The sequence below is a fragment of the Phycodurus eques genome, chromosome 11 (assembly GCF_024500275.1).
Source record: "Phycodurus eques isolate BA_2022a chromosome 11, UOR_Pequ_1.1, whole genome shotgun sequence".
Lineage (NCBI taxonomy): Eukaryota > Metazoa > Chordata > Actinopteri > Syngnathiformes > Syngnathidae > Phycodurus > Phycodurus eques.
The window spans coordinates 23118807-23135680 of NC_084535.1; the positions used below are offsets into that span (position 1 = coordinate 23118807).

At 38.9% G+C, this 16874-nt stretch overlaps 1 protein-coding gene across 3 annotated transcripts in view; it reads right to left on the reverse strand.

The window, feature by feature from the left end:
* Positions 1-1999: 1999 nt before the first annotated feature.
* Positions 2000-16874, reverse strand: part of hs3st1l1 (heparan sulfate (glucosamine) 3-O-sulfotransferase 1-like1) — a 35831-nt gene continuing 20956 nt past the window's right edge. For all 3 annotated transcript variants that reach the window (XM_061690424.1, XM_061690422.1, XM_061690423.1), the window contains one exon: positions 2000-3241. In XM_061690424.1, the coding sequence (XP_061546408.1) occupies positions 2157-3065 (909 nt within the window). In that variant the 5' untranslated portion in view covers positions 3066-3241 and the 3' untranslated portion in view covers positions 2000-2156. The remainder of the gene's footprint in view (positions 3242-16874) is intronic.

Here is a 16874-nt window from a genome sequence, read left to right on the forward strand (position 1 = left end):
TTTCTATTCATGTGTGTGTGTGTGTGTGTGTGTGTGTGTGTGTGTGAGAAGAGAGAGAGACAGAGAGAGAGAGAGAGAGAGAGAGAGAGAGTCCACACGCTCACAATTCCTGGCAACGCAATTCAAGACCTGGACTGGTGCAATGATTCTCAAAGTCTGGTACAAGTACCATTACTGGTATGCAGGCTCCCTGTGTTGGTGGGCGAAAGACTCACTTCAGTACAGTTCAGTTATATTTAACTTTGGAGTTCAATACTTTTGCATTTAATCTTGAAGTGGTGTTTGTTTTCAATCATTTCTTTTGGTCCAATTTTAAGTGCAATCCATTTCAATTGAATCATTACGTACTTTTTGTTTTTTTCCCCTACATTTCATTTATATTCATTTAAATGCTACAGTGACATACAGTACAATATTTATTCTCCTTTGTAAGAATTAAACCTCTCTCATTTTTTGATAAACAAGCTGTTACGCTTCTGTATTTTAATGTTGGTCATGATGGTGGTACTTGGAGAGCGAAGTATTTTTTTGAGGTGGTACTTGGTTTCAAAACTTTCAGAACCACTGGACTAGTGCATTAGTTTTTGACGGAAAACTAATATTATAGAGCGGTAGAATGTGCCCCCATGCGCTAAGCTATTAGCGCCCCTGTCGGTTGTGCTCTGATGCCGACACTGGGTTTAATTATGCACTCGTCTTATAATTATTCATCTTACTTCTGTAGAGCTCACAGCTATTTGCGTCCACTCCCGCATTGTGCTTTATACAGACAAGCTTGGGGGCTTGGCTATTAAACCTATCACAAAGTGATTAGTATAGAATCCTCTAAAATGTCTCAGTAAAATGAATACATTTGATTCAGGACAATATATAGTACAGTGTTTAACCAACGTATGAGCCAATCTGTCAAAAAGAAATCATCCTGCATCATTCAGGGCTCACAGTAAACAACCCATTCAATTTCAGTAGGCTTTCTATGTTTTACCATCTTGAACAGAAATGAGAAATATTGGAACTGAATTCAACTTTTTACCCAAATTTAAAAAGGCTCACAGGGCCAGCACTAAAACATTTTCTTCCAGAAATAATATAATAAATAATGGACTAAAATCATAACTCAATTTTAGCATTAAAGTATCATTTTGGTTAAAAGGTTATCTACATACTGTTGTGTTAAGCATTAGAGAAAATACAAAATTAGTTATTAGGTAATTACCATTGCTGTTATTTTGGGGGAGCTGTGGCATAAAACATTTTGTGGTGGTCTAATAAATTTGTTCAGCACTATATACACCATACTTGTGCCCATATAGTGAACATCAATACACATTTGTAGTTATGACAATTAGTCTTGGAGACAGCAAAAAGACCACATTTTTATCAGCTCCCAGTAGAATCGCAGCTTTGACTGTTGTTCAGAACTAAATCAATGAAAGAAACATGACCCATTCTGTGTACAACGTATATCATTACACAATGTTTCAGGGAAATCTGCCTCCTAAATATTATTCTGGAAAGTAATGTGTAGGAAGAAAAAAAACCTCCATTACACATATAAGGTTTTGAAAATGTTTTCCAGGCATTGTACACCACAGAGCAGAAGTGAAATGCAAGGAATGCTCTTGGGATCTGAACATGCTGACTCGGATTTAACTGATTCAGCTGTGGGCACAGACTACCTTCAATGTCCAAAACCATTCGTGATTGCTGTACTACTAAAGCTGTGCTCCAGGGTACCCATTTCTTTGCATTAATGTCTACTTTCCACAACAGCAACACCACTGCAAAAACAGAAGGCTTAGTTACAAAGAAATATAGAGAGAGAGAAACATGGCACAGTGGCATGCCAAAAACATTTAAAAGAACAATTTATTTTCAAGAACAACGATATCAAACAAGACAGAGAAAGAAAAAAAAAGAGCTCATCAAGTTCATTTTATCAGTTATGTGCTGACAGCAAAGGGAAAATGTTCCAACTTGAATAATCTTCCATTTTGCCTTATTGTGTAAAAACAATTTAATAACGAGTCTGCAGAAACTAGAGAAGACAAGGCTAGAAACTGAGAGGCTTCAAATATCAGTTCTGTAAAGTGCTTTAGGCCCCATTTCAACCTTCTCACACTGCCTCCTTTGAGTACTTTTTCTGTACTGATTTATTATTGCCAATTGAATGTGCGCTTCACCAGCCTGAAGAAGGTTCTGTTGTGCTCCTGCAGGTAAGAACGGAGTTGTTGGAGCACCGTACTGTTGACCACAGGGTGCGGCCGTCCCTTCGACTCGTGCAGACATCGCTCCCGACCGTCACTTCGAATACAGTAAAAACCCTTTGTCTGGTTGAAGTAGAAGTTGGAAGAGACTATCCTGGGTGGCAAGTTGAGAAACCGCTCCACTTTTTGAAGTTCTGGCAAGGGGTCATGAATAAGCAAATCCCCATCAACTATATGAATCTGTTTCAGGGGGAAATGACGCAGCCAGTTGTGCATGTGGATATCGTAGAGGCTCCGCTGAATGGCCTTGTAGCGGGTATTCAGGGCACCGTTTCGCACTAGAAGGTTTTCGATGGCTTGAACTGGCTTGTGGTTCTCCAGCCGGTTGAAGTACACCTGCGTGTAGTCTGAGATGACCCGCTCGGCCGGGTCGCGTAAGATCAGGAGCAGCTTTATGGATGAGTTCATCGCGCAAATGCGTTCGGGTGCAAGAGTCGACGTGAAGTATCCTGGGGTCTTCTCGACTGTTATCTGGTGAGGGTACGAGTAGGGCATCAGCTCACGGTACCACTGTAAGCCTTTGGAATAGTTCTCGTCCCAGTCAAAGAAATGCACCTCAGTTGCAGCAGCAGCGACCTCGGGGTGTATGTCGAGCATTTCCAGCAGGGCTCTTGTACCTCCCTTGCGCACCCCAATTATAATGCTATGTGGGGGTCTTTTGCTCATCCCCGGTGGAGGAGACAAGGCCGCATCTTCATTGTTGTTAAGATCTATTCCGTTCAAACTAACGACTGTCTGAGGTGGGGCAGCAAACGTTTGGAGAACGAAAAAAAAGGCAGATGCCAGGAAGCATTCCATGGTGACTTACAGGAGCGTGGAAAATAATGATGGAGGGAACAGGAACCTTTGATTTAGCTGTAAACCGGAGCTGCCTCTCTGGGCTCAGTGGTAACAAGAGCAGTGGAAAGTGCAGGTTTTATCAGCCATGGAATTTTAACAGCAGGAGAGGAAATTATTGTCAGTCCAGAGCACATCTGTAGGGTAAAAAAAGAGAGAGAAAAGAGAAAGGCTTTTAGATTTGAGGTATGTGGAGTGAGATGTATGTCTGCATTTTATGGAAATGGCACCTTCCTCATTCCACTGAAAACTCAATACAGCCCTAAATACAAGCCACGTCTCCTGTAAGTGTATCATCTCGAACAGATATCTATTCATCTTTCTCTGTGCCTCCTTCATCATTCTTCAGCCAATCTTCTTTCTCTTCTCACTGCATCAAGTCGTTTTCAATTGATTCTGTAATCTCTCTGGCTGAAAAATGTCCAGCAATGCAGCTCGTTAGGAAACATAACTGAAGTATGGAAGTGTGGCTGAAGGTTAGTAGGCCTGCTGAGTGCTTTGTCTTCCTTTACCAGGCCACAATCCATACTACAATCAATAAACATACTGCCCCTCCCCCCCCCCCCCTTAGCTTGTCTTCATATCAATGCGCTGAGATATAGAGTATAAAGACACATTTAGTGCAGGAAATCAGACGCATTCCTACTTGTAGGTGACTTTGATTTCCTATAAATGCCAAGAAAGATCAATAGCCGGGCACCAGACTTCAGCCAACACAAAGCGTTTTGATTTCTGACATTAAATCAGATTAATTATACTGCTGTAAACCCATAAGAACCACTGGAAAGTAAAATAATGTCCTTTTTAAAAATATATATTTTGTGAACGGACTTTTATGAACATTCAACATATGCTGGTATCGAATGTTTTCTTGCTTCAATCAAAATATGTCAAACACGATCTCTTTGCCGAGAACCCCCCCCCACCCCCCCACCCCAAAAAAAAAAAGAATTTCAAATCCATTCACAAAACGAGATATATATTTTTTATCAGAAGGCCTCTTGAGGAAAACAAGCCAGGAAAGTTGTTGTTTGCACAGCGCTAGTCAAAACAAAGGAGCCCAGCTTCCCAAACAAAGCAGCAAAGGTCTTGCTAAGGTCATTTTCACAAACAAAGATAGTGCCTGCATGGGAACAGACTTCCAGAAACGTCTGCACATCTGTATAGTTTAATGTTGAATAGATTATTGGGGAGAGTGTACAAATGTTTTGTTTTTATTGTTCATGCTGCAGTTTATGTTAAAAAAGTGTTTGTTCAAACTGTTGTCTTGCTGCAAAATAGAGATGCTGTAAATTACTAAAATGATAATAGACCCACAGTGTGACACATTTATCAAAAGTATGAAAGTAACGTTCTTCCAAGGAACTTAGTACATAGTCAAGGAAGATCATAACATGTACTATAAAATTTTAATTCAGTTTAAAATTGCAATGTATTTAAAATTGTGTTTTGATTCTTTTTCAAACCTTTAAACAAAGATCCTCGCTATATGTTTATTATTATTATTATTATTTTTTTTTTTACTTCTAACAGTTATTATTAGGAGTTGTGCTAATATGTCCAAAAGAGGATAAAGGCATAGTATACAGTTCTGGAAGAAATTAAGAGACCACTGCAAAATTATCACTTCCTCTGATTTTGCCGTTTATGGGCATATAGTTCAGTAAAATGGACATTATTGTTTTATTCTCTCATGGAAAAGGATGACACGCTGTGGCGACCCCTGACGGGACAAGCCCAAAGGAAAAGAAGAAGAAAATTGTTTTATTCTCTAAAATACTGACAACAATTCCAAATACAAACATTGTCATTCAGAGAATTTAGTCGCAAGAAGTAGCTTTAAATATGTGGTCAAATTTAATGAAACGTATTGTGACATATCCATCCATGCTTTTTTGATACTCGCTTATCCTGCGCAGGCTGGCGGGTAGCTGGAAACTATCCCAGCTGACTTTGGCCGAGAGGCAAACTGACACCCTGGACTGGTGGCCACTCAACCACAAGACAAAGAGGGACAACCTCTCACATGATCACTAAGTGGGAAGCCATACTGGCCCAACTCAGGCGAATGAACCACTACACCATCAGTGACATATGATTTGGTAATGTTAGATTCTAAAATACAAATCTGTGAAACATTTCAATTTTAATTCTGTTTGCAAAATTACAGTGAATGCCCAAGTCCAAAATGCAACAACCGCCAAAGGCAAGTACACAAAACAAGTTCAAGAAAACAGGCCCAAACACAGAGTAAGTAAAATTGATAGTACTGAGACGAAATCATCATTATGTCAGTATACAGCTTTGGAAGAAATTAAGAGACCACTGCAAAATTAGCAGTTTCTCTGCTTTTGCTGTTTAATGAGTATATAGTTGAGTAAAAGGAACCTTCTTATTTTATTCTCTCATCTACTGACAACTCCCAAATTTCCAATACAAACATTGTCATTCAGAGAACATATTTGCAAGAAAATTTTTTTTTATCAACATATGGGGAAAAAAAAAATGTCTCAATGTCTTTTTTGGTCTCTTAACTTTTTTTCCAGAGTTGTATGTAAATTTTGTGCAATTATTGTTTGGTGGTGTTCTGAGATTTTTCTAATATAAAATATGTGCCGTGCCTCAATGAAGGTATCGCAGCACAGCTGAAAATGTACAGTGGATCAAGTCAACTGTGGTCACTTTTCCATTGGTGGCTTGTGTGCATGTCCTTCAGACACACTACAAGTGTATCATCTTAATCCCTTGATGTGTGAGTAGCAGCAGGAATCAGAACAAACGGGCAAGGTGAAATTTAGCCATGGTGGAATTGGAAAATTACTGCCAACGCTCAATGCACAGCTGTTTGTAAGGTTAGTCTGTAAGCAGCATATTTTTTAGTCCGTCATTGAGTTAGCAGGCCTCTTCCTAGTTTGTGGAGGATGATGAACAGATGGGTGGCCGTACTTTAATTCTGTAAAGTGGACAACTGAAAAAAAACAACATTTGTTGGGGTTTTCATTGCTCTGCAATGTTCTTTTGGTGTGTTTTCTTTATGTATTCCTGCTAACATTACCCATCCTTTTTTGTAATTTACTCATTAATTCGCACAAGCACATGCACACCTTTTTTAACTAACTTGGAGTGGGAGCGATTGTGATTTAGTTGCGTTAAATATTGACAGCTATTTTAAATGGTTTGAACGCATCAGATTTTATTGAGCCATGCACATTTTTTATTTTTATTTTTTTGCATATCAAAGAAACAAATGTAAAAACAAAACAGGTAGTGGTGGCCAAGGACTTTTGCACAGTACTGTATATTAATTAGAATAAAACTGAAATTAAAGCTCAATTTCATGCCTTTTTAAACCTGTCCTTATCGCCGGGATCTCATGGTTTGCCCTCTATAAGGCATGGTGCAAAAAGTGAGCAAGAAACCTAAACCTAACCAGAGCAATATATTTTTTTAACCTAAATTACAAAATCATCACCTGAGAATATCATCAAGAAAAAAAACAATTTAAAGGCCTTTAAACATGTTCAGTTATCAGTCTTCTTACATGCAAGATGACTAACAGTGTCTTTATATGAATTACTAAAATACATCTAATAGTTGCAGCTAGTGACCAAAATTAAAAAAGGGGATATCACTTCATCACATCTGAGGTCCATCTTTACAATGGTTACATGTGAAAGACTGGATTTACTATGGGGGTGTTGGATTATAAAGCCAAAAGGGCCAAAATAGAGCTCCAGTCTACGGAAATGAACATTCCAGATTTCAAATGTGCCCTGGGATTCATTGGTGAGTGCAATCTTCAGTTTTTAAGCCCCATATATCGAGAATAAACCACCAGAGAACTGAAGATCTCCTGCAATTTTCATCTTATAAATTGACATTTTTTGTTTGCTACTATCTTATGAAATCACCTTTGAGTCTGCACTGTAACTTTAACTGCCGAGCTTTATGTGTGTTATTGTCTTTTGCTAGCTTTTATACTCCATATAACTATTTTATTACTGCTGTACATCTTCTTTATGCTATTTCTGATATTGTCTGTGGGGTTTTTTAGTTTACCTCAAAGCTTTTGCTTTAGTGTAAAGAATATTTTTGGTCCAAAAACTAATACATCTATATTTCTTAAATGTCCTCAACAGAGAAATGTGTTTTGCCGACCAAAACTAAATCCCTGCATTAAAAAAAAAACATTGACAAATTATATATATATATATATATATATATATACACATACACACAGACATGGTGTTCTGTTACTGGACTTCTGTGCTCATCATTGACTGTCCATAACGCACACCATGTCCGGGCATAAGGGTGTCCACACGTGCACTTAGCACCAGGACACACTAGGGCGTAGTTCGATGATCGACTTTGTGGTCGTGTCATCGGACTTGCGGCCGCGTGTCTTGGACACTCGGGTGAAGAGAGGGGCGGAGCTGTCAACTGATCACCACCTGGTGTTGAGTTGGCTCCGATGGTGAGGGAAGATGCCGGTCCGACCTGGCAGGCCCAAATGTATTGTTAGCGTCTGCTGGGAACGTCTGGCAGAATCCCCTGTCAGAAGGCGTTTCGACTCCCACCGCCGGCAGAACTTCACCCACGTTCAGGGGAAGGTGGGGAACATTGAGTTCAAGTGGACCAGGTTCCCCGCCTCCATTGCTGAGGCGGCCGACTGAAGCTTTGGCCGTAAGGTGGTCGGTGCCTGTCATGGCGGCAACCCCCGAACCCTTTGGTGGACACCAGCGGTGAGGGATGCATTCAAGCTGAAGAAGGAGTCCAATCCTATATGTATACCAATGCAAACTACAACTGCAATATGTTTTTTTTTGGCATCATTACTCGTACAGATCTTGCATGCATGTCTATTTTATTTAACCTTTATTTATCCAGGTAAGGCAGATTCTCAAATGCATGACTGACTGTGGCCCCTAGAAAACGGTATGAAAACAGTATTTTCAATTTGTTCCATTGAAGAAGTGGTCTCACGGGGCCCCAAATCCTTGACAGTGGCCAATGTATATAGCTAAGGGTCTCTCATAGTTACAATGAAATCCCCTTTTCAAAGAATGTTCGTCAATGTGATCGCAATCCTTGTTCCCGGATTTTATTTTAGTTTAATGAATTTTTTAATGAACCCAGAATAAGAATGAAAGTAAGTGAAGACGTGAAATCACAAATCCAACTAATTCTCCTCTACCACTTGAGTTGATGATTGCAACGTAGCAGAGCAGCACTGGTTCATTTTTATTAAGGCATTAAAAAGTTGTCTGCCACCATTGCTGACTAAAAAGGGCAGACTTCAGATGTGCACTATTCATTATATCTCAGCAGACATAAGAGGAAGGCTCTGCAGATTTACTGCGCCGCAGGGGGGTGAGTTCCCTCTAATTAACCCAAACAGCTTGCTCTATACATCTTCAGAACAAACCCTCTTTCATAATCCACTAAGCCTCCTGCCATGAAGTGTGGCAAACAGCAGGTATTGCACAGCACACCCTTGTTTCTTTAATGGGCACTCACTAAAACCATTAAAAAGTGGGATTTTGCTCTATTTACATGGGTAAAAGTTAAGACTGATTCATTATTGTTGCCAAAAAAATGACACCAATCGGCAAAATAAATCAAACAATGAAGAAAAAAACAATAGTATGTATATATATATATATATATATATATATATATATATATATTAGACTTTACACTGATTTTATCGGCCTGATCGGTAATAGATGAAGAAAGATACATTATTTATTGTAAATATAATGTTTTGAGCAATTAAGTACACTAGTATATACAGTAAATGAACAGGTCATTTAAATAGACACATTCCTCCATCTCGTGATCGGATCGGTGATAGGTGATCGGCCCCAAGAATCCTGATCGTGTAAAGCCTAACAGGGTAATTGAAAAGTAACTCCCTAATTTTAAGTACTTGTAATTTATTTCTGAACTATAATTCTTACAAGAAATGAACATGAGAAGAAAGTGTATTGCATGGAGTTTTATTTCAAATTCAATATAGGCGCCAGCATTTCTCAAGCCGCCTGGTTTAGGTTTCTCAAAACCTAAACTGATTTCACAAGGAACTCTTGTGGGATGGAAGACATAACATCTCGTATTCGCCCTTCAAGTTCCTCCAAAGTCGTTGGTTTGGTAGAATAGACTTGCTCCTTTAATCATGGAACATACACAAAAATTCTTTGCAAAATTTTACAACGTGAATAAATTATAAGCATTTCAAAATAGGGAGTTACTTTTCAATCACCCTGTATATATATAATTTATTATTTATTTGTGTTAACACATTCAACACAATCAATAATACAACTATTAACAAATGAGATGACTGTTTTTGTGTGTGTGTGTGTGTGTGTTGTACCGGTACAATAACCCCTCGTTTATCGCAGGGGTTAAGTTCCGTACCACCTTCGCAATAGGTGAAATCCTTTAAATAGTAACCACATATATATATATTTTTTTATTATTTACTCATATTCTAAAGCTGAAGGAACCTCCCCCAGACTCTTATCAGAGGAAGCATTTGGTTTGCCATGCCAAAAAATTACACCATACACTCAAAATCCAGCGATATGGTGAATTATGTGCAATATGAATATGAAAAGAAAAAATCCGTATTGCACTGAATCTGCACTCGGTGAACCGTGATATAGCGAGGGAACACTGTATACAAAAATGAGACTAAGACGAATCATTTTAAAAATCCACTTTTAGTTAGCACCTGCACAACTCAATTGAAAAAAAAAATATTTAGAGAGGGGAAGTAAAAGTAAAAAGAGAGAAGTAAAAGTAAAAAAAACTGAGACAACGTGGTTGCACAAGTGCACACACTCTCTTATAAATGGGGATGTGACTGTGTTCAGAAATAATAAGCAATCACATTCTAACTAATTTTAAATGGGAGGAAGCAAACAACTGCCGCCAACTGCATATGTACAATTCTCCCAAAGACTCAAATAAATGCCTCTCAAATAGCAAAACACTGGATGGAATTGATGACAGAGAGAGTAACTTTCATTCTTTTTCAATTTTGATAAATAAAGGGAAAAAAGGGCTGCCACAAAAGGGGCACTTTTTTCATCCAGGGTAAAAGGGCACTTGGGGTCAATGTGCGCCCATGCCTCACTGTTACAGTTTGTTGATGAATATACTCTACATTCTGAATACAGAGAGGCACAAGCTGCTTTATATTTGGCATGCTTCTATTATATCTAATTTGCTCGATTACACCATTTAATTGACCTGCATCCAATAGCTTTTTTTTTTTTTTTTTTTTTTGTGTGGCACAGGAGAACATGCACCTTATTTTCATTTTGCCCAGTATTTTAACTCCACCCACACATAGCCAACACAGGAACTGTACCCCCAAGTATGGTATGAGTTTTCATTTAAATGTATACAATGTATATGCACCGTAGCAATGTTTGCTAAGCCCTCTCCATAATTTGCGGGAATGTGCAGATGTCACAGAATCTATTCTCCCTTTCACTAATTTTATCTTTTGGTATATAAAGAGACACACACACACACACACGCACACAATTATGTCTAAATTCAGAACCATGGGTAAAAATACAACAACAAAACAACACAAACTAAAAAACAACATAGCTAAATTTAATCATGTTGAGCATTGAGAGCTCAAATGCGCACATCCATTAAAATTCACAACCTTTCAAAGCAACACCTTGAGCTCCCTCCATAATTACAGCATTTTCCAAAAGGCCTGCCACACAGCGAAGAATTAATTAGGTTTCATTTTACCCATCTGCAGTATTTACTCTTATTAAATACATTTAGTGGTCCATACATTGAGGCAAACTGCCACATTCAGTCACCACACCGGAAAGGAGCAACATATGCGCATCTTTTCTGTTCTTCAAAGCCCCTTTCCACCAGAATAGAAGCACTGTAGAACAAAGTTCAAAGTCAGTGGTTCAGAAAGGGGAAAGCATTTGTGTTCCTGTGATCATAGTGCATGTTCAGACAAAAATAAATAAATAAATACAATACTGGATTGACTGATGTCAGCCTAACAAGCACAGTACACGAATATGTCTTATGGACAGGAGCGAACATAAAGTAACTCATCATGCAATCCCATTTTTCCTTTGAAAACAATTCAATGTAAGACATATTCAACTGTGGTACCTTAATACTGTACAGTATTTCCTTCTAGAGCCACGTGGTGGATGAGTATCACATTTAATAAAAAGGAACATGCTAGCAAGGTATAAATAATTACCTAAATAAGCCAACTACAATTTGGAATATTTTTTTTTTTTTTTATTAAATTCAATGCTCACTGAGAGAGTAGAAATTCATAATTTAAATGAATCATTCATGTATGATTTAAATTAATTATTAATTACCCATACACAATCTATTGAGATCCAAATCGAGCTGTATTTTAAGAAATACTTATTTATTTGCATAACATTATATTGTGGTTGTCAGCGGCACAGTGGACGAATGGTTAGCACGTCCGCCTCACAGTTCTGAGGACCTGGGTTCAAATCTTCACCTGTTTGGAGTTGGCATGTTCTCGCTTGTGCCTATGTGGGTTTTCGTTCGGTCCTCCGGTTTCCTCCCACATTCCAAAAACATGCATGGTAGGTTAATTGAAGACTAAATTGTCTGTAGGTGTGACTGTGAGTGTGAATGGTTGTTTGTGTATATGTGCTCTGCGATTGGTTGGCGACCAGTTCAGGGTGTACAAAGTTTGAGAACCACTGCTTTAGACCATGTCAAGGATACAAAATATTAAACAATGTACAATAGATACAATTTCTGACAATGCAAATAAAAAACAAACATTTTATATATGTGCATGATGATTTCTCGGTTCTTTTCTCAGACACAACTCAGGTGCACTTTTAAGTTGTGGGCAGCAAATATAATAGACTTGAATCAGTTTTATTTTTTAAATTTTCGATCCTGGTGCTACTCATTTGGGTCAGAGGTGAGCTGGACCCTAGCTGACTTTGGGCGAGAGGCGAGGTACACCCTAGACTGGTCGTCAGCCAATCGCCTGGCACATAAAGATAAACAACCTACATGCATGTTTTTTTGGAATGTGGGAGGAAGCCAGAGTATTTAGAAAAACGCAAACGCAAACTCCAACCACAGTTTGAAGATTCAAACCCTGAACCTCAAAACTGTGAGGCAGACATGCTAACCACTGGACTCCCTTACCGGCTGTATTAGACTTATTTTGTTATATTTGATCATGTTCAGTTTTAAGTTTGTCTACGATGCAATTTCAACCTTGAATGTAAAACAACTCTGCTATTGTGCTGAAATTGATTCCACAGTCTATTGTGAGAGCAGAAGCATTTTAAGTTGACACAGCGAGGGGGGTGGGGGTGGAGGGGCATTCCACCCCCCCACCCCCTCCCTTATTTGGAGTGGAAATTACACCTCCACTCTAATGCAGAGTATTATTTGCGTGTTTCAGGAGGAGCAAATGGATACAACAATAAACTGAGCTGCAGGAAGAGGCCTTTTGTTATGAACTTATAGGGCGGGTAATCGGTCTTTTACTTGTCACATGTGGCCCCACATATTAATTAATAATGTTTTATCTGTGATCTGCTAAATGTGAATTAAACCTTCACAGTATGGCAGCCTTTTTTTAGCACTTTCTTTCTGCAAAGTGGTTTCACTTGGAACGCTGTCACTTCGAATTACCAGTTCCACTGTGGGCTATTCAGACTATGGTGCTCATTGCTTGTGCCTCCTCAACATATCCTGCTATATCTGTAAAATGTAAATTAATATGAGCAGCAAAATCACTTCTCAAACAAGAAAAACATAATAACATAATGAGTCTCAATTCAATGTAAACAGCACAGATCAACATAGCACGAGCCCTCCAGCCGAAACCCATTGTATGTCAAGCAGCATATCATCTCTTTTGTCTGTGTTACCAACCCCAGAACATACCAGTCCCGGGGGATTTTTCAAGGCTCTGAGATGTTCTTCAAGCATCAGCTGACATTGTGTGAATTCCCCACAGGCATTTTTGCAGATAAGGCACCAAATTGCTCATCAACCTGGGAGCAAGCAATTCCCAGGCGTGGGACTCACGCAGGGTCGTGTCCCAAGGTTGGTCAGAAACTACAACATTACAAGAAGGTATTCAATCAGTGAGTAGCCTGGCTGTGATCATTGAGCTTGCCAAATCTGATTAAGCACTCATGATTTCCACTACTTTGAGCTCTCCTCTCTGAAACGGCCTCCTCCTTCCTCGTGGCTGTATACAACCACTTCTTAAACAGTTAACTTATAATTCCATTGTAACATGTCCGCTAATTTGTCTTGTAGTCACATCTCTGTCGGGCCAATTATACATTATTCGTGCACTCACTGTAGTAGTCTCGCCACTCTGCACTACTTGCATATCTGTTGTTGACCATACTGGCCGCTCATGTGCCTGAGAAGTAATCTGCACCATTTGCACAATTGACATTGTTCCAGACTATCACACTACTAGTCACTTTGAACTTCATAAATTTCTTGAAGTCTCTGCGCCATTTGCACAATAGTCACTGCACCACACTATTGTTCTATTAGTCATTTCAAACTGCTCTAAATTGCCAAAGCACTCTGCATAATTTTCACAATTGTCAAAAAATAAATAAAAATGTATCGGCATTACCACATTACTGGTAACCTTTTAGCGCTCAGTGACTATGTTTTTATGTTTTTATGTCTCAAAAGTATTCACTCTGTCTGTTGTCGTACTACAGCGGCTACCAGAGAAACATTCTTTGTGTTTTTGACATCCTTGGCAAACAAAGATGATTCTGATTCTGATTACACTCGGCCAATTTAAACATACTCTTGTTCTTATCGACCCTTTATAGGTCTTGAAATGCTTTTGATCTTCTTTGTGTCAACTAATTGCCCTGTAATGTATTGTACAAGAAGCACAGAATCACGTCTTTACCCAACTATTCTTTTTAGATGGCTCTGCACCTTGGGAAAGCCATTGATGCTCTCCATTGTCACATGCATCCAGAAAACTGCACAGCATATACAGTTCATAAATTATGTATGAATTATGTCATTAAAAAAAACACACGGTATCTTGAAAAATACTGTAAGATCACTCAATGTCTGATGAAGCTGATGCCGATGAATAGTTTAATGAGAAAAACGATGTAATGGCCTACTGAGTCTGATATCAAAGTACTGATTATTTAAGTGTCAAAACTTGCAGTAATAGGCAAAAAGTCCCAGGTAGGAAACTCATATATTAAAAATTGCCATTTTATTCACAATTATATCCAAACTGAATCTATCTATCTATCTATCTATCTATCTATCTATCTATCTATCTATCTATCTATCTATCTATCTATCTATCTATCTATCTATCTATCTATCTATCTATCTATCTATCTATCTATATGAGAAAAATATACACACACACACACACCTACACACACACACACACACCTACACACACACACACAGTATATAAGGCAAACTTAAAAATATAAGGCCCATTTGAACTTAACTGTATCGTGTTTATTTCCCCATACTACAGCTGTTGTGTAAATTTCAACAACATCAACTTGGAACGCCTTTCGCCATTTTGGCACAAAAACATCCCGTTGGAAGGCTCGTAGCAGCGATCCGCCAATGTTTTCCTGCCATCACAAATATGTGCTGTGTGCTGCCAAACACTGATGTGATCAAACACTGCACTACAAGTCACTACATAATAGTGTGTTCAGTTTTGCACTAATTTTCTGTTTTTGCACGTATCGGATTAAAAGTTTCACTCAGTCAGAAGTCTTTCTGCAGCACGGGCAGCAGCAGGATATGGCTGGCACGCGTTTGGTAAATATACATGATGGAAGAGGCAGTGCACAGTAAGGCAGAAAAAAGCATGCCAGGTAGTGATTGAGGTGAGCACCAGGAGACAGAGACCTGCAATATCAGATAAAACTCAGTGTTATATTTAAAGGACTTCCTGAATTTAAAAAATATTTAGATATCTGTTTCATAACTGAACTTTTTTGATGTCACATTTCTAAAATATGGTCTTGACCTTACCAAGAATAATGTTTCACTGCATCTGCATAAGTAATTCAAGTTGTCGCATGCTATTCAACAAAGATCAGGCTGACTGAGGTGAAAAAGTCATTCACCAGCAGAAGCTATGAATGATAATGATCTGCTTTCTAGGTCATCTTTTTAATAAATTGTACTCTAAATCAACAGCAGCACAAATGATGCCTGGATGAATGTAAAAGGGAAAATTTAAACACCTTACAGGGGAATGAAATCAGTTATCTCCAAGTAACTTGCAATTTCCCACTGGCCAGGCAAATAAGATCTGAGGAAAGTGTTTATCGAGGAAAACAATCTCTTGCTCCATTTTTTTGCCTTATCCTCTCTGGTGAGGAATTGCTTAGAAGTCTCATGTTCACTATCTAAGCACCTATCAATAAATTAGAACGCTCCCCTTTACATCAGTGCCCATGTCGCACCAAGCAAACAACTGTCGAAAGTGGGTGTTCAAAATAGATACTGCGCATCTCACTAGGTGGCTGCAGAACCAAAGGAAAGGATGACGTGATTTATTCTTTAGAGCCGGATCTCTCAAGCGTTTTTTAGTTTCGGGACCCCATACAAACAGTAACTACAATGTGTACCCAGTAGCAGCGCTGGTTTTAATGGCGCCCTGTGCGACAGCCCGTGATGGCGTCCCCGAAGGCTTGAACTCGCACCCCCCAATGGGATGGGGGGTGGGGTGGGGGGGGGTGGGGGGTTTAGCTGGCGGTAATATCACCCATATCAAAAAGCAACCCCCTACCCATGTGCGTTGCTGCCCCTCATAACCATGCCGCTCTAAGTGATCGCACACTTCACGCATGCCAGTTACTGCCATTGTGTGTACTCCTATTTTCACCACCCCCAAAAATTATTTTACAAAAGTAAATGAATATATTTTTTCTGTTTAAAAAAAGTTGCAATGTTATAAGGATAAAGTCCTACAGTATTTTTTAAGAAAGAAGTTGGAATCTTTACAAGAACAAAGATGTGTTTTGTCGGGATGAAAAGTTGGAATGTAACGAGAATAAAGTTGTAGTTTTTCCTAAATAAAGTCATAACATTATGATATTAAAAGTTAAAGTGTATCAACGGAGGAAAGTAATCTTTGAAAAAGTGAAATTGTTGTCTTTTTTTCCCCCAGTACTCTTCCAATGGGGAGGTACATGGCTGCAGTAGTACAAACATTAGCACCTGTTGCGACTGGCTACTTCTATGCTGTGTGTGTCATCCTAACATGGCACGGTTCTATTCATGCCACATGATTGGTTCAGTGCGAAGCAATATTTTCAGTGCGCATGTGAACCTGTGTACCACTTACTGTATGAGCGCCCCTGGTTATTTATTGTGGAATCTATAATGTTTAACAACACAATCCATTCTGGTACCTTGGTTGATTTGAATATAACAAAAAGATTAAATAATCTGTCGTGCAGTAAAACTGTTTTTTTTTTTTAAATGAGAAATGCTACCACCGAGCTGAAGTACCAAATAAAAAAAATAAATAAAGAAAGAAATAAATGGGAGACTATGCCTCAAGATGTCATCGCAAACCTGAGGTTGTATACAAATACTGTATGCTCCTTGGGAACTGTGAGCAATTTGTGGGGGATGGCATCAGAGCACTGTGATTGGAGGGTTGGAAAGTCTGGGAACATGTTCTCCAACATAGGGAGGAGTTTTACC